General features: G+C 67.7%; 2 protein-coding genes across 3 annotated transcripts; one reads left to right on the top strand and one right to left on the bottom strand.

The window, feature by feature from the left end:
- Positions 1 to 1556: 1556 nt before the first annotated feature.
- On the top strand, positions 1557 to 7090 carry FOSB (FosB proto-oncogene, AP-1 transcription factor subunit). Of its 2 annotated transcripts, XM_075490061.1 has the most exons (5): positions 1557 to 2002; positions 3598 to 3888; positions 4003 to 4110; positions 4916 to 5074; positions 5244 to 7090. In XM_075490061.1, exons 1-5 carry the CDS (start codon positions 1877 to 1879, stop codon positions 5307 to 5309), a joined length of 750 nt encoding a protein of 249 aa, XP_075346176.1. In that variant the 5' UTR covers positions 1557 to 1876; the 3' UTR covers positions 5310 to 7090. The 2 variants fall into 2 exon arrangements, with proteins under 2 accessions (XP_075346176.1, XP_075346175.1); XM_075490060.1 differs by having other exon boundaries at positions 4916 to 7090.
- Positions 7091 to 9600: 2510 nt separating this feature from the next.
- On the bottom strand, positions 9601 to 14372 carry EXOC3L2 (exocyst complex component 3 like 2). The gene is made up of 9 exons (XM_075489937.1): positions 13612 to 14372; positions 13312 to 13426; positions 12895 to 13034; positions 11511 to 11618; positions 11279 to 11414; positions 10897 to 11019; positions 10671 to 10826; positions 10469 to 10590; positions 9601 to 9859 (listed from the first exon to the last, which is right to left on the bottom strand). The coding sequence occupies exons 1-9, from the start codon at positions 14358 to 14360 to the stop codon at positions 9601 to 9603; spliced, it is 1908 nt and encodes a 635-aa protein (XP_075346052.1). The 5' UTR covers positions 14361 to 14372.
- Positions 14373 to 16564: the final 2192 nt, after the last annotated feature.

Genomic DNA, 16564 nt, shown 5'->3' with positions numbered 1-16564 from the left:
CCCCCGGTGGCCGTGGCCCCGCCGTGACTCAGCGCCGGTTCCCGCCGGTGACATCAGCCTCCGGTGTCAGCCCCGGTCCTGTAAAGGGACCAGGACCCCCCCCGGGGGTTCTGGTTGCCGACACCCCCATACCAGGACACGCCCCCCCGCGTGCCCATCCCGGGAGTGCGGGGGATGGGGACCGTGGCCCCTCTACCCGGGTACCGGGACTCCCCCCCGGTGCGCCACCACCCGGTACCGGAGACTCCTCGGTGCTCTGTAGCCCAGCCCCGGTGGCATCCCAGAGGTGGAGGGGGTCCCATTGCCCCAGTACCGGGAGCCCCCGGTGCTCTGCAGTCCGGTACCGGTAACACCCCTGAGAGGAAGTTCCCGTTGTCCCGGTCCCGGGACCCCCCCCGGGTGCTCTGCAGCCCCGTACCAGTAAACACCCCGGGGGAAAGTTCCCAGTGCCCCGGTCCCGGCCCGCCCCCCCCCCCCCCCCCCGTGACTCACTGCCCGCTCCCGGTAACACCCCGGGCAGAGGTTCCCATTGCTCCGGTACCGGGGTCCTGCAGTCCGGTTCCCGTCCCCCCGCCGCTACCGGCAGCCCCCCACCCAGGGACGGTCCTTTGGGCCGCGGCGCCAGGTGCTGGGTGGGGAGGGGGTCCCGGGGGGGGGGTCCCGGGGTTAGGGGGGGTCTCGGGGGGGTTACCGGGGGGGTTACCGGGGGTGCGGGGCCGTCGCCCCGGACGGTTCAGGCCGTTTCTAGAACCGCGGCGCCCGTTTCTATTAATACGCGTTTCAGCGGCGGCGGCGGCGGCGGCGGCGAAGGGATTCCCTGTGACGTCATTGCTAGGATACCAAACAAACACTCCGAGACAAGCCCATATATGGCTAATTGCGTCACAGGAACTCCGGAGGGGCGGGGCGAGGGATCCCCCCCGTTCCCCGCCCGCCGCGGAGCCTCTTAACGGCGGCGGCGGCTCCCGGGGCCGCAGAACAGCGGCGGCAACGGCTGCGGGGTCGAGGGGGTCCCGGGGGGCCCGGAGCGGCGGCGGCGGCGGGCGTGACGTCAGCGCAGGGGGCGGGGCGCCGCCGTATAAAGCGGCGGCGCGGTGGTGAGCAGTTCATTCATAAAAAGCGGAGACCAGGGAAATCGGCGGGAGCGTCACCGGCACTTTGCACCGGCGGAGCGGATGTACGGGGGCTCGTAGCGGCTGAACCGGAGCCTGGGAAGGGATTTACCGGAGCTTATAGCGGCCAACCGGGACTTTGCACCGGCGAACCGGAGCCTGAGAACGGATGTACCGGGGCTTATAGCAGCCAGTCAGGACTTTGTACCGGCGAACCGGAGCCTGGGAACGGATGCACCGGGGTTTGTAGAGGCGCAACGGGGCTTTGTACCGGAGAACCGGAGCCTGGGACGGATGCACCGGCGCTTATAGCGGTGCACCGGGGCTTTGCAGCGGCGAACCGGAGCCCGGGACGGCTGCACCGGGACTTTGTACCGGCGAACCGGGGCTTGTAGAGGCGCACCGGAGCCTGGCACGGATGCACCGGGGCTTATAGCGGCGAACCGGAGCTTGTGGCAGCGCACCGAGACTTTGTAGCTGCGAACCGGAGCCTGGGACAGATACACCGGGGCTCGTAGCGGCGCACCGAGACTTTGCACCGGCGAACCGGAGCCTAGGACGGCCACATCGGGGCTTCTCACGGGACGGCAGACCGCAGCGGGACCCTTGCACCAAGAGACTTCCCCCCCCCCCCCACCGCCAAAACCGTCACCCGAATCCGGCGAGGGGGGGAGAACGGAGCGGGGGGTGCTCGGTAAACCGGGATGCCGGTAGCCTGACCCGCAGCCTTGGCGTGGCGGGGCGGCCCCCGCGCCCCCGGGGCCATGTACCAGGGCTTCCCCGGTGACTACGACTCGGGTTCCCGCTGCAGCTCCTCGCCCTCGGCCGAGTCCCAGTACCTCTCCTCGGTCGATTCCTTCGGGAGCCCCGCGGCGGCGGCGGCCGCGCAGGTGAGCTCCGCGCCGGGGGGAGGCGGGCGAGCGGCGCCGAGGGGGCGGGGTCGTGCGTAAACGCGTGACGCGTTGGAACCCTCCGTGATGACGCGGCGCACGTACGGCGCGCGCGGGTTTATTTTGGAACGCGGCGGCCGCCCCCTGTTGCTAAGGGAGGGGCGGGGGAGACGTGCGTGGGGGCCACGCCCCCTGGCTGCATGGCCACGCCCACCGCGCTGGTTGGCCGCGCCCCCCACGGCGGCGCGCTGCTGCGGCGGGCGGGAGCGCGGTTGGGGCTCTCCCCACGCGTGAAGCGGGGGGGCTTGGTGCCTCCCCCTCCCCGCAATGGGGCCCGGTGCAAGCAGGGGGGGGCGTTCGGTGCATCCCCGCCCACCGGGGCCCGGTGCAACCGGGGGGGGGGCAATGCATATCCCCCCCGCTCTCGGTGCCTCCCCTCCCCATACACACCGGGTCCCAGTGAAACCGGGGCGGGGGGGGCAACGCATATCCCCCCCTCTCGGTGCAACTGGGGGCGCTCGGTGCATCCCCTCCCCATACACACCGGGTCCCGGTGCAGGTCCTCCCCCGTGGAACTTGTGTGTGTGCATGGGCGACGCGATGCACGCACACCCCCGCCCCGGGTCCCGGTGCAACCGGGCTGGGGCAGTGCAGAACCCGCCCCTCCGGTCCCGGTCAACCGGGAAAGAGGGACTCAGTGCCCCCCCCCCCCCCCCCCCTTCCATGTGGGATTTGGGTCCTGGTGTGATTTGTGGGGTCCCCTCAGTGCCCCCAGCAGTGTGCAAGGTGCCGGTGCAAAGCAGGGGGGGCCTGGTGCAGTGAGGGGGTGCAGCCGGCTTCAAACACCCACAGGCAGAAGGGGTGTCCCTGGAGGGGATGGGGGCACATGGAGCTGGGTGCTGCGGCCCCTCGTGTGCCGGGACCGGGGGAGTTTGCACATTGGTGCGTGAGTGCTGGGGGGCCTCGTGCAACAGTGCCAGGGTATGAGGGCCTTGTGCATCAGTGCTGGGGGGCTCTTGCACGTTGGTGCCAGGGGCGTGAGGGCATCAGGCATCGGTGCTGGGGAGCTCCTGCACGTCGGTGCCAGAGGCACAAGGGCGTCAGGCATTGTTGCACCAGGGAGCTCTTGCACGTCAGTGCCAGGGGCACAAGGGCATCGGGCATCAGTGCTGGGGAGCTCTTGCATGTCGGTGCCAGGAATTATTTGTACATCAGTGCCGGGGGCTCTTGCACATCGGTGCCAGGGGCACGAGGGCATCATGTGTCTGTGCCGGGAAGCTCTTGCACATCCGTGCTAGGGAGCCTTAGGCATTGCTGCTGGGGACCTCCTTCACCGTGGTGCCAGCAGCGACTTGCACGTTGGTGCCAGGGGCACGAGGGCATCGTGCATCAGTGCCAGGGACCTCTTGCATGTTGGTGGCAGGAAGGACTTGCATGTCAGTGCCCGGAGCACGAGGGCATTGCGCATCAGTGCCAGGGAGCTCTCGCATGCTGGTGCTGGGGGCACAAGGCCCTCGTGCAGGGTGTGGGGCGGCAGTGCCAGCCCACCCGTGGGTGCTGCTGGCCAGGGTCTGACATCCCCCTCATCTCCGCAGGAGTGCAGTGGCCTGGGGGACATGCCCGGCTCCTTTGTGCCCACGGTGACGGCCATCACCACCAGCCAGGACCTGCAGTGGCTGGTGCAGCCCACCCTCATCTCCTCAGTGGCCCAGTCGCAGCCCCTGGGAGCACCCATGGCACATCCCCCCCCCACTGGCCCCGTCGATCCCTATGACCTCCCAGGACCCAGCTACTCCACGCCGGGCATGGGTGCCTTCGCCACGGGGCCGGCGGCACCACCGGCACGTCCCACCCGCGCCCGGCCCCGGCGCAGCCGCGAGGAGACGGTGAGTGGCGTACCCTTCCCGTGGGGGGGGGGGGGGGGGGGGCGGGACTCAGAGGGTGGTGGGACCTTGGGGACATGGGTTGGCAGCTGGCTGATGGTCCTGTCCCTCTGGCAGCTGACACCGGAGGAGGAGGAGAAGCGCCGGGTGCGGCGAGAGAGGAACAAGTTGGCAGCAGCCAAGTGCCGTAACCGGCGCCGGGAGCTGACGGATCGGCTGCAGGCGGTGAGTGCTTGGGGACATGCTGGGGATGGCAGTGTCACCACAGCTAGAGGTGTCTGAGGGGGACAGCGGTGGCTCCCTGGCATGGTGGAAGGATGGCAATGTCCCCAACAGCTGGGGACATCACAGGGGGATGGGTCAATGTCTATGGGGGCAGGTCCATGAGGATGTCTGGGCACAGTGGTGTCCTCAAGGCCATGGAGACATTGGAAGGGGATGGTTGACTTGGGCTTGTTAGAAGGGGACAGGTTGATGCCTATGGGAGCAGATGGGGACATAAGATGGGGACAGTGGTGTCCCCAGGACCAGGGGACACTGAAGGGGAATGATGTTCCCAGGTCTTGGCTGTGTTGGAGGGGACAGATGAATGCCCTATGTGAGCACATCTTGGGGAGTTGGGGATGTTGGATGGGGACAACAGTGTCCCCAGGACCAAGAGACACTGGAAGGGGATGATGATGTCCCTGGGAGCTGGGGACATCAGAGGGGAAGATGGTAGAGGGACACTGGAGGGGGAAAATGCTGTCCCCAGGAGCAGGGGACAGATGGAGACCTGGGGATGCTAGAAGGGGAAAATGCCATTTCCAGGAGTTGGGGACGTGGGAGGAGGACACAAGGATGCTGGAGGAGGATGCTGTCCCCAGGAGCAGGGGACATCAGAGGGGGACAGAGGGACATCCAGGGATGCTGGAGGGAGGAACAACCCCATCCTGGAAGCCACAGGAGGGTGATGTCCCCAGGGTTGGGGTGGGGGGGGACAGTGGTGTCCCCCCACAGCCCATCTTACTCCACCCTACCGCCGCCCCAGGAGACGGACCAGCTGGAGGAGGAGAAAGCTGAGCTGGAGTCCGAGATTGCTGAGCTGCAGAAGGAGAAGGAACGGCTGGAGTTTGTCCTGGTGGCCCACGCTCCCGCCTGCAAGCTCCCCTTTGAGGACGTCGGCGCCTTGGGTGCCGGCCCCGCCGAGGTGAGCACCCTGGGCAAGGAAGAGCCGGCGGGGACCGTCGCCTTCCTACCCCCGGGTCCGTTCCAGCCGAGCACCCAGGGCCCCTTCCCCAGCTGCTGCTTCGCACCCGGGGTCCCCTCGGGGCCACCTAACCCATCCTATACGTCTTCGTTTGTGTTCACCCACCCAGAGGGAGCCACCTGCGGAGCCTCGCATCAGCGGAGCAGCAGCAGCGACCAGTCCTCGGACTCCTTGAATTCTCCCTCGCTCCTCGCGTTGTGAATGGGGTGTCCCCCCCCAAAAAATGGGCACCTCCTCCCTCCCCGGGTGGTGTTTTTTTGTGGTTTTTTGGCTTTTCCCCCCTTTTTTTGGATCAGTTGGCCCAGGGGTTGGTGTGTTGGTGAGGCTGAAGGGCAGCTTTGGTGCCTGGATGTGGGGTGTCAGTGATGGGCCCTGTGTTGGAGGTGTCCGTGATGTGTCTCCATCGTTCCTGCGGCGTCCTGGCTGCTTTAGAGGTGTCTGTCCCCAATCCCCATCATCTCATGGGGGTTCATAAAGCATCTCCAGCCCTTTGGAGATGTTCCTGCCTGATTTCCACCACCCTGGGAATGTCCCTGTGGTGTCTCCATCACCTTAGAGGTGTCTGTCCCCATTGTCCCATGGGGCTTTACGCAGCATCTCCATCGCTTTGGAGATGTTCCTGCTCAACTTCCATTCACCTGAGAAGGTCCCTTTGTCATCTCCATTGCCTTAGAGGTGTCTGTGCCCGATCCCTGTTGTCCCATGGGGCTTTATGCAGCATCTCCATCCCTTTGGAGATGTCCATGCCTGATTTCCACCACCCTGGGAATGTCCCTGTGGTGTCTCCATCACCTTAGAGGTGTCCTCCCTGATCCCCATCATCTCATGGGGATTCATGCTGCATCTCCTTCACTTTGGAGATGTCCATGCCTGATTTCCACCACCCTGGGAATGTCCCTGTGGTGTCTCTGTCACCTTGGAGGTGTCCATCCCTGATCCCCATCATCCCATGGGGATTCATGCCACATCTCCTTCATTTCGGAGATGTCCATGCCTGATCTTGATCACCCTGAGAAGGTCCCTGTGGCACCTATGACACCTTAGAGGTGCCTGTGCCTGATTTCTGTTGTCCTGGGGGGGGTGTGTGTGTGTCCGTCCCTGTGCCATCTCCATCACTTTGGAGATGTCCATGCTGTATCTCCCTCACCCCAGGAAGGTCCATGTCATTTCTGTTACACTGGAGATGTCTGTCATCTCCATCATCCCAGGGAGTGGGTCCATGTGGCATCTCCTTCACGCTAGGGGTGTCCATGCTGCATCTCCCTTGGAGAGCCCCTGTGGCACCTTCATCACCTTAGAGGTGTCTGAGCCACAGCTGCACCATCCCATGGGGTCCTTGCAGCGTCACAGTCACCCTGGAGATGTCTCTGCTGTGTCCCCATTGCCCTGGGGGGGTCTTTGCAGCATCTCCATCACCTTGGAGGTGCCTGTGCTGCATCTCCACCATCCCATGGGGGTCCTTGCAGCACCTCCATCACCTGGAGGTGCCCCTGCCAAATCTCTATCACCCGGGGGGGAGGGGTCCATGTGCTGTCACCATCCCCCCCATGGTGTCCATGCTCCATGTCCCCCCTCCCCTTGGGGGTCCCAGCCCCACTGCTGATGCTGGGCCTCCAGGTGACTTCTCCAGCACCCACAACATTGGGTGAGCTCCCATCCTGCTTGTCCCCCACCCAACTGTGAACGGCTCTGCCCCATCTGCCCTCCCTGCACGGGTCCCGCCGGTGGCTCCGGCGTCCCCAACCCCCGTGCCATCCCTCTCTTGTGACCAAGCTTCGCCAGCGTTGACTCTGTCCTCTCTCTCTCTATTATATATATATTTTTGTTGCGTGGGGCTGCCAGCCCCCAGGAGATGTTTAATTTTTTATTATTATTATTATTATTATTATTGCCTGTGCTGTATTTGTGACTATTCCGGGACCGGCTCGGCCCCCGCGTCCGCGCTCGACCCATCCCAACGTGGCAAATAAAGCAGCTTCGGATCGGCCCCCTGTCTCTTCTTTCTCGCCGGGTGGCACCCGTGGCCACCAAGGGGTTCTGGTGGAGGAAATGGGTTGGTGATCTTCTGGGGACACAGAAGCTGTGGGTTGAGGAGCTTCCCCAGGTCCTGGGGACCTCGGGGACAAGCACCACCAAGGCGATGAAGCTGTGGAGATGCTGGAGCTGGTGTCACAGGGAGCTTTTGGGGGCGTGGAGCCCTGGGTGAGGGGTCCCTGAGGGGTGGGAGCTGTGGGGATTGGGGTCCTGAGGACATGGAGCCCTGGGGTCAGAGATCCTTGGGGCTGTGGAGCTGAGGGGTCGGGGAGCTTTGGGGGACACGGAGCCCCTGGATGGGACACGGAGCCTGGGGGGTGTCTCCTATTGGCCCACCTGCCTGCCAATTAACTGTAGAGATGGGCGGCCCTTGCCCATAGTTATAAAAGGACTGTGCCTTCCCAAGCCACGCCCCTTCACATCAAGCCACGCCCCCGGCTCCTGCAGCCCCGCGGGTGGCCGCCAGGGGGCGGCAGCACCAAGAGCCTGGCGGGGGGCGGGGCGCGGGGCGGGAACCCTCTCCCAGTCTGGAGGGTCCTTGCCCAGTTTAGGGGGCATATTACCCAGCTGGGAGGGGTCCTTTCCCAATTTGGGGGGATCCTTGCCCAGTTTGGGGCTGCACTACTCAATTTGAGGGGGGTCTATGCCTAGTTCGGGGGGGTCACTGCCCAGTTTAGGGGGTCCTGGCCCAGTCTGAGGGAGTCCTGCCCAGTCTGGGGGTCCCCTGACCAGTGGGGTGCTGGGGGGGGGCCGTGTCGGCCACGCGGTTGGGGGGGTCCCCCTGGCCCCCCCGGCCCTGCTGCCGGGGGGGGGTTTCCTTCCTTCCCCCAAGGCCTTGACGTCAGGCGCCCGGTGATTCACACCGGGGCTGGCACACGGGACACACCAGGACGTGCCGGGACACGCCAGGACACGCTGGGCACACACTGGGGTGGGTGTCGTTGTTCCCCGCGCCTGGGGATGCACTTGGGGACCGTGGGGACAATGCGGGTCCATGACTCCATGTACCTGCATGGTGACATCCCTGTCCCTGTGTCCCTACAAGGTGGGATCCATCCCCGTGTGTCCCTGTGTGGTCCCATCTCTGGCCCCACGTGTCCCTGCATGGTCCTGTTGCCTGTGCATGGTGACATCCACGTCCCCATTTATCTGGGCATGGTGACACCCCTGTCCCCGCGTGTCCCTGTGTCGTCCCATCCATATCCCCATGCATCTAGACATGGTGACATCCTTCTCCCCATGTGCCTGGGCATGGTGACATCCCTGTCTCCACATTCCCATCCCTGTGCCACCCCCCCCCCCATGCCATCCCATGCCCTGTCCCTGAACAAGGGCCACCCCGTCCTCCCCCAGGTCTCCCCGTCCCTTCCCGCCACCCCCACCCGCCGCTGCCGCTTCCGCCCCCGCCGCTGCCGTCCCCTTCCCACGGCACGGGGGACGGTGACCCTGACCCCGCTCCCGCCGCGGCCGCGCCGGGGCCACTTATTTTTAGCCCTTGCTCCTTCCTGGCCGGATCCGGCACTCGCCTATTTTTGACACGGGGGGGGGGAACACGACACGGTGGCCTCATCCATGGCCCCCCCAGGATGCACTGAGACCCGATGAGCCTGTGGCAGCAGTGGGTGACGATGCTCTGCGGGTGGCAGGTGGCAGGAAGGACTCGGGGTGGCCATATCTTGTGTGTCCCCCCCCATTTTCCAGCGCAGGGGGGACAGGGTGTCCCACGAGGCGCTGGATCCGGGCGCCGAGGCAGGGTGGGGCGGGATGGAGCGGGGCCAGGGTGGCTTCCCCACCCCCCAGGGCCCGATGCTGCCCTTGGCTGAGCCATGTTGTCCCCAACCCCCTGCCACCCGTCGGGGTCTGGACGGGTGTCCTCCCTGTGCCGGGAAGGGCCACTGTGTCCCCCTGTCCTCCCCCCGCAGTGGCTTCCCGGCGAGGCACCGGCGGCCCTTTCCTTCCTCCCCTCCCCGGAGCAGCCACCGTGGGACAGGGCCCCGCACAAGGACCCAGCTCCCGCACAGGGACGGCCCCGTGTCCTCTGTCCCCTGCGCATGGGGACAGCCACGTGTCCCCCAGCCCCTGTGCACGAGGTGGCCCCGTGGCCCCTGTCCCCACGCACGCAGAGCCGGAGCGACAGCAAAGCACAAGGACTGGCTCCAGCGTTAATTTACACCATTTATACACGGTCCCGGGGGGGGGGGCTCCGAGCTGGGGCGGCGCCAGCCCCGGGGCCTGGGGGGGTCCGAGCACGGCCGGGACGATGCACCCCGCTCCGGGGCAGGCACGCACCCGGATTTGGAGCGCGGCATTGCACCCAGGTCTAGGGTGCAGCGATGCACCCAGCCCTGGGGGAAGCAAGCACCCAGATTTGGGGTGCAGCACGGCACCCAGCTCTAGGGTGCAGCGTTGCACCCACCTGCAGGCACGGGCGCTCAGAGCCGCGCCTGGCCGGGGCGCTGGGGGTGCGGACGGCGCAAGCGGAGGCGGGAGAGGCGCGCCAGGCGTGGCAGGTGGAAGGGCAGGCATCGCACCTCGCGGGCCACGGCCAGCTCGGAGAAGAAGGCGCGTTGGCGCGGCAGCCCCGGCTCGGCCTCGCTCTGCTCCAGGTCCTGCACCACCCCCAGGATCTCCTGCCGAGCCGTCTGGCCCCGCAGCCCCCGCACGTCCAGCACCGCTGCCACGTGCTTCCGCCTGCGGGACGGGGACGCTCAGGGGACGAGGACAGCCGCTGCCGGGCACCCCAGTCCCCTGGGAGAGGCATGCGCCCAGATTTGGGGTGTAGCAATGCACCCATGTCTGGGGAAAGGCATGCACCCAGCTCCGGGGCGCAGCAATGCACCCAGCTTTGGGGAGCAGCGTTACACCCAGCGCTGGGGCGAATCCCGGTCCCAGGTTTAACTGGTACCAGTTGCAGCCAGGACTGGTTCTATTTAAAGCCCCTGAAGTGGCGGCGTCCTGCCGGGCCCGCGCGTGCCACCGGCCCCCCGGGGGACTCGGGGACGGGGAGGGGACTTGGCATGGGGCCGCAGCCGCTTCCCGGCGGGCGGCCAGGAGGGACCGGCAGCAGGGTGGGGGCTGCCGGGAAGGATGGACGCAGCGTCCTGTCACCCCGCTTCAGTCCCCATGGGGACACCGTGTCCTGCCCCCGTCCCTACGGGGAGGTGGCATCTCGTCTGGCGATGCTACCCTGCTGCGGTGGCTATGGGGACACGTGCAACCCCACTCCTGTCCCTATGGGGCCATGGTGTCCCGCCTGGCCATGCCACCCCACTGCCGTCCCCCTGGGGTGCCAGCACTCACCGGACGTCAGGGAAGTCCCTCACCAGGACGCCCACCTCCATCTGCAGCGCCGCGGTGTCCTCCAGCACCAGCAGCTCCCTCAACCGTGGCACCACCGAATCCAGCCAGGGCGAGGCCGAATCCTGCCGGTGCAGGGGACCTCAGTGCCGTTGCCCCCACCCAAGGAGCACCCAAGGGTGCCGGGGAGGGGATGGGGTCTCACCAAGCGGCTGAAGAGCTCGCGGAGCTGGCGGGCTTCGTCCCCGAGGCGGGCGGCCACTCGGGCGCGCATCTTGGCCGAGGTGCAGACCAAGCGCACCTGCAGCAGCGGCCGCACGTACTCGATGAGCACCCGCCGGTGCACCTCGCTCACCAGCACCTGCAGCACAAGGGTCAGCAGAAGCCGCTGGTGATGGCAGTCACCCCGCGGCATCAAACCTGGCACCCACCTGGTAGGGCTCGGGGCGCAGCGGGCGCAGCTTCTGGGTGAAGCTGGTGATGAGCATCACGATGGTGTCGAAGGCGTCAGAGCTCGTCAGCCACTTGCGCTTCATTAGCTTGTTGAAGTAGGGCTGGGGGGGAGCAGCTGTGGTGGGCAGCTGTCCTTGCACCCACGGGTGGCACCCCGGGTGGTGTCTAGGGGGTGGGAGGCCACCCGGATCATTGCACCCACGGGCATCGCCCGGATCGGCACCCAACAGATGGGCACCATAACCATTGCACCCATAGGCGTCACCCGGCTCAGCACCCAAACAATGGGCACCCTGCCCAGCACCCCTGTGCACCTCGCTGACCGTCCCCTCCCCAGGCCACCCCGTGCCGTGTGGGCACCTTGAGGTCCTCGAAGAGGCGCTGGGTGAGGACGTGGTTGCAGAGCCGGGTCACCTTGTCCAGGGCGGTGTGGGCCTGGCGCCGGGGCTCCTCGCTCTCCGGGTGCCCAAACTGTGCCAGGCGCTCGGCAAAGGTCCTGCCATGGGGAGGTCAGTGGGTGCTGCTGGGGACCCTGAGCACCCCGAGCACCCCAGGGACCTGCGGAAGGGGGGGGTGCTTGGGGTGGCCTCACCTGAAGGGGGGGCAGCAGTTGACCAGAGCGATGGCCCGGCCGGTGGCACTGTCAGGCGGGGTGGCTTCGCCGGGGGCCTCCAGGAACCGCTCCACCTTCCGCTGGAAACTGAGGGCACCCACACGGGTCACCTGTGCTGGCACCCTGGGGACCTGGCACCCATGGGAGCCCAGCACCCAGGGGACCCCAGCACGCAGGGGACCCCAGCACCCAGGGGACCCAACACCCAGGTGCCATGGTCCCCCCCCGTGCCCCCATGGCCATTCCAGCTCTGTCCTGTGCCCCGTGGCTCCTGTCCCCCCACAGTGCCAATGTCCCTGTGCCCATCCCTGTCCCCCCACGTCCCCATGCCCAGCCCCCATGTCCCTGTGCCCTCATATCCACATCTCCCCCCTTTGTCCCCCTGTGTCCTCGTGCCCACCTGTGCAGAAAGGCCACCAGCACGCCCAGGAGGCTGTGTGCCATCTCCATGCCAAACTCGGGGGTGATCTGTGGGGCTCGGTCCACGTGTGCCCGCAGCAGCTGTGGGGATGGGCACCGCTGGGGGTGCAGGCACAGCCACCAGCCCGCTGTCCCCCGGGGACATGGCCACCACCCTGGCGTCCCCTGGGGTACCAGCCACCCCACCATCCCTTTGGGGCACCTTGGCATCCCCATGGGGTGCCCGGGCACCCTGGTGTCCCTATGGGGTGCCCAGCCACCCCAGCACCCTATGGGGTACCCAGGCACGTTGGTGTCCCTGTGGAGTACCCGGGCACCCCGGCATCTTTATGGGGTCCCAGCCACCCCAGCACCCTATGGGGTACCCAGGCACGTTGGTGTCTGGCATCTTTATGGGGTGCCCAGCCACCCCAGCACCCCTACGGGGCTGTGGGTCACCCAGCAGAGCCCTGGGTCCCCAGGGCGTGGGCCCAGGGGACAGAGCTGGGGGGCCCTCGGGTGCGGCTTCCCGGCGGGCACCGTGCCCGTACCCCGGTGACGCGGGTGGCCAGTCCCTCCTGCAGCTCCTGGCTGGAGGCCTCCTCCGCCCATGTGTCCTCGCTGAGCTGCAGCTCCTGTGCCACTGCCACCTCCACCTTTGCCTGGCACCGGGCACAGTGGGCGTGGGGACGACGGGCGTGGGGACGGCGGGGTGCAGGGTCCCCTGTCAGTCCCCAGCCCTGGGACCATCCCTGTGCCCGTCGCGGTGCCCGTCCCTGTGCCACCGCAGTGCCCACTGCATTCCCACCCCAGTGCCACCCTTGTACCCATCCCAGTGCCACCGCAGTGCCCACTGCGTTCCCATCCCAGTGCCACCCTCGTACCCATCCCAGTGCCACCGCAGTGCCCACTGCGTTCCCATCCCAGTGCCACCCTCATACCCATCCCAGTGCCACCCTCGTACCCATTCCAGTGCCACCGCAGTGCCCACTGCGTTCCCATCCCAGTGCCACCCTCGTACCCATTCCAGTGCCACCGCAGTGCCCACTGCGTTCCCATCCCAGTGCCACCCTCGTACCCATTCCAGTGCCACCGCAGTGCCCACTGCGTTCCCATCCCAGTGCCACCCTCATACCCATCCCAGTGCCACCCTCGTACCCATTCCAGTGCCACCGCAGTGCCCACTGCGTTCCCATCCCAGTGCCACCCTCGTACCCATTCCAGTGCCACCGCAGTGCCCACTGCGTTCCCATCCCAGAGCCCCCATGGTGCCCATCATGTGCCCATCCCAGTGCCGATGCCAGTGCCAGTCCCAGTGCCACCTGGTGCCCATCATGCTTCCATCCCAGTCCCCATCCCTTGCCCATCCCAGTGCCCGTACCTTGACGGCAGCAATGCAGGAGCTCTCGAGGCCACGCTGCGTCTCGGGGGGCAGGAGGGGCCCCAGCGCCTGCGCCTGCAGCAGGGTCCCCACCTCAGGGTGCCCCAGCACCTCCCTGCGGGCACAGGGACCTCACAGTGCCTGCCCAGGGTGGCACTGGGGTGCCCAGCACCCACCACCACCCAGGCGACAGCTGTGGGGTCCCGTGGGTGACACTGGGTGGCACGGGGTGCCCAGCGTGCCAGGGGTGCAGATGCTGTGGGGTCCCACGGGTGACAGCAGGTGCTGGGGGGGTCTCACCTGGGGTAGGCGTTGCTGTGCCAGTCGAGCAGCAGGTAGAGGTCGGGCACGGTGAGGGGTCTCTGCGCCAGCGCGCCCAGCTGCTGCGCCAGCGCCCGGTGGTACCCGCGGGCGTAGACCCCGAAGGCGCCGTACTCGGGGGGGTACGCAGGCGCCACGTGGCACCGCACGGCCCCCAGATCACCCACCAACCGAGCTGCCAGCGCTGCCAACCGGGCACCCAACCCGGCGGCGGGTGCCACCTGCGCCAACCTCTCGCCCGCCGCCCGTCCCACCGCCTCCTGCCAGCGGCGCCGGAGGGCCCGTGGGCGCCCCGGGGTGCCCGGTGGGTGCCGGCGATCGGCCACCTCCTCCTGCTCCAGCACCCGGATCACGGAGCGCAAGGGGGGGTAAGGGCGCCCGGCAGGCACCGCTTCACCCACCACTGCCCAGAGCTGCGCCAGCAGCGCCTCGTAAAGCAGTGCCACGTCCCGCGCCTGCCGCCCAGCTGTAGGGACGGGCGACGGGGACGGGGACGAGGCCACGCACTCCGCCTCCAGCGCGATGATCTGCTCGTCGGCCGCCACCAGCTCCCGCCGCTGGATCAGCTCCAGGATCTCCAGCACTTTGCGGGGGGGAACCCATGGGTGTCCTGATGGCACCCGAGGCCACCCGTGGCCCACGGCGCACGTCCCCATCTCACGATGTCCCGTGCCCCTCGTGGTCCCATGTCCCCATGTCCCACAATCCCTATGCCAGTGTCCCTCCATGTTCTATGTCCTTCTGCGTCCCTATGGCCCCGTGCCTACACCCTAAGTTCCATGGTCCCCCGTGTCCTCTTATGTCCCCATGTCCCCATCCCCCTGTCCCCATCCCCATGTCCCTGTGCCCACAAGTCCCACATCCCCGTCCCCATGTCCCCATCCCCATGTCCAGGTCCCCATCCCCACACGTCCTACATGCCCCTCCCCATGCCCACACATCCCATGTCCCCATGTCTCCATGCCCACACGTCCCATGTCCCCATGCACATGTCCCCGTGTCCCCACGTCCCATGTCCTCCCCCCCCCGTCCTCAGGCCCCCATCCCCTCTCACCCGAGAGCGGCTCCCTGGTCTTCCCGCGCCCCTCCTGCTGCTGTCCCCCGCCATCCTGGTCCCCGTCGGACACCCCCTCGCTCTCCACCGTTGGCGGGCGCTCGCCTGCAGACCCCCGCCGTCCCCGCGTGCCCAAGGCCAGCCGCAGCAGCGAGCTGCGTTTGGGGACCGGCCTCTCCGCCAGCCCCTCCACACTGGCCTTGTGCCGCCCCGGCAGCCGCCGCAACAGCCCGAAATCCTCTGACCGCCGCCGTGCCCGGCCACCGTCCCCGTCCCCATCTTTGGGGGGGGGGCGGCGGGCACGGCCGAAGGGTGCCAGACCCACCAGGCGCTCCAGGGTGGCCCGACGGCGGTAGCGGCTCTCGGGGTTGGCGGCGAAGGGGTCGCCATCCTCCTCCTCCTCCTTGGGTGTTTTCTTCAGCAGTGGCATGGCCTGCGGGGCGGCACCGGGCACCCGGGCTGGCACCCAAAGGGCAGCCGGGACGCAGGGTGGCACCCTGACCGCCGGCCGGGACCCGGGGTGGCACCTGGATCTTCACCCGGCAGCTGGGTTGGCACCGGGCATCTGCCCTGGGCGCCCGGTGTGCAAACCCCACGAGCGTGCAAATCACCCTGCGCCCCCCCCGTGAGTGCTCGCACCCCCACGAGTGTGCAAACCCGCCCGTGCACAGCCTGCGAGCTTGCACGCCCCTCCGTGCACCCCCCCGGGAGCACCCACACCCCCACGAGCATGCAAACCCCTGGGTGCACGCCCCACGAGCGTGCCCGGCTCCACGCACGCCCCGCAAGCGTGCAAACCACCGCACGCCCGCCCCTCCGCGCACCCCCAGGAGCGGGCCCGTGCCCGGTGGGCACCCGCAGGCGGGCAGGGCCCTGGTGGCACACCTACCCCCGGCAGTGGACACGGGTGGTGCCGCGGCGGTGACACCGGGCGCTGTGGCGGTGGTGGCCGCGCCAGGCGGGCAGCGGCCGGGGGGTTTCCTGAGGAAGCGCCTCCCCGGTGAGGCCTCCCACGCCGGGGCAGGGTCAGCCCCGGTTCCGCTGGGTCACCGGGGACGAGGGGGGACGAGAGGGGGACGAGGGGGGACCCCACCTTGCATGGCTGTCACCCCCTGCGTGGCACGGGGACGGGGCGCTGATGGCACAGGGGACTCTGATGGCACGGGACCCTGATGGCACAGGGGGACACGAGCATGGCACAAGGATGGGGCCCTGCATGGCACAGGGGGACCCTGGCACGGCACGAGGACAGGACTCTGATGGCACAGGGGGACACGGGCATGGCAGAGGGATGGGACCCTGCATGGGACAGAAATGGGACCCGCATGGCACAGGGGCTCCCTCATGGCATGGGGACAGGATCCCGATGGCAGAGGAGGACACTGGCATGGCACAGGTCAGGACCCAGATGGCATGGGGGGGGGACCGACCCCACATGGCACAGGGAGGGGACCCCGTGTGGCACAGGGGACACCAGCATGGCACAGGGGACAGGACACTGCATGGCACAGGGGAACCCAGGTGGCACGGGAACAGGACAGGACCCCAACGGCAAAGGGGGACACGAGCGTGGCACGGGGATGGGACCCCAATGGCAAAGGGGGACACTGAGGTGACGTGGGGACAGGACTCCGATGGCACAGGGGACCCCAGCATGTTGTGGTGACACGACCCCACATGGCACAAGGGGACCTGGGCGTGGGACGGAACAAGACCCGGATGGCACAGGGGGACCCCAGTGGCACAAGGACAGGACCCCAATGGCACAGGGGGACACGGGCGTGGCGTGGGGACAGACCCAGTGACACAGGGCCCCCCACGTGTCACGGCGACAGGACCCAGCGACACAGGGGACCCAGCGAGACCCGGTGCCACCCC

The sequence above is a fragment of the Mycteria americana genome, unplaced genomic scaffold, assembly GCF_035582795.1.
Source record: "Mycteria americana isolate JAX WOST 10 ecotype Jacksonville Zoo and Gardens unplaced genomic scaffold, USCA_MyAme_1.0 Scaffold_43, whole genome shotgun sequence".
NCBI lineage: Eukaryota > Metazoa > Chordata > Aves > Ciconiiformes > Ciconiidae > Mycteria > Mycteria americana.
Note: the sequence above shows the minus strand (reverse complement) of the source record. Positions and strands in the feature narration are given on the sequence as shown.

Excerpts from the sequence above, each read along its gene's own strand:
- FOSB (XM_075490060.1), top strand. The coding sequence starts at position 1,877 with ATGTACCAGGGCTTCCCCGGTGACTACGACTCGGGTTCCCGCTGCAGC. Across the intron at positions 2,003-3,597 it reads CGGCGGCGGCGGCCGCGCAG|GAGTGCAGTGGCCTGGGGGA; the intron begins GTGAGCTCCGCG and ends TCATCTCCGCAG. Across the intron at positions 3,889-4,002 it reads GGCGCAGCCGCGAGGAGACG|CTGACACCGGAGGAGGAGGA; the intron begins GTGAGTGGCGTA and ends TCCCTCTGGCAG.
- EXOC3L2 (XM_075489937.1), bottom strand. The coding sequence starts at position 14,360 with ATGGAGGGACACTGGCATAGGGATTGTGGGACATGGGGACATGGGACC. Across the intron at positions 11,619-12,894 it reads CTGCGGTGGCACTGGAATGG|TTTCCAGCGGAAGGTGGAGC; the intron begins GTACGAGGGTGG and ends GGGTGCCCTCAG. Across the intron at positions 9,860-10,468 it reads AGGGACTTCCCTGACGTCCG|GCGGAAGCACGTGGCAGCGG; the intron begins GTGAGTGCTGGC and ends CCCGTCCCGCAG.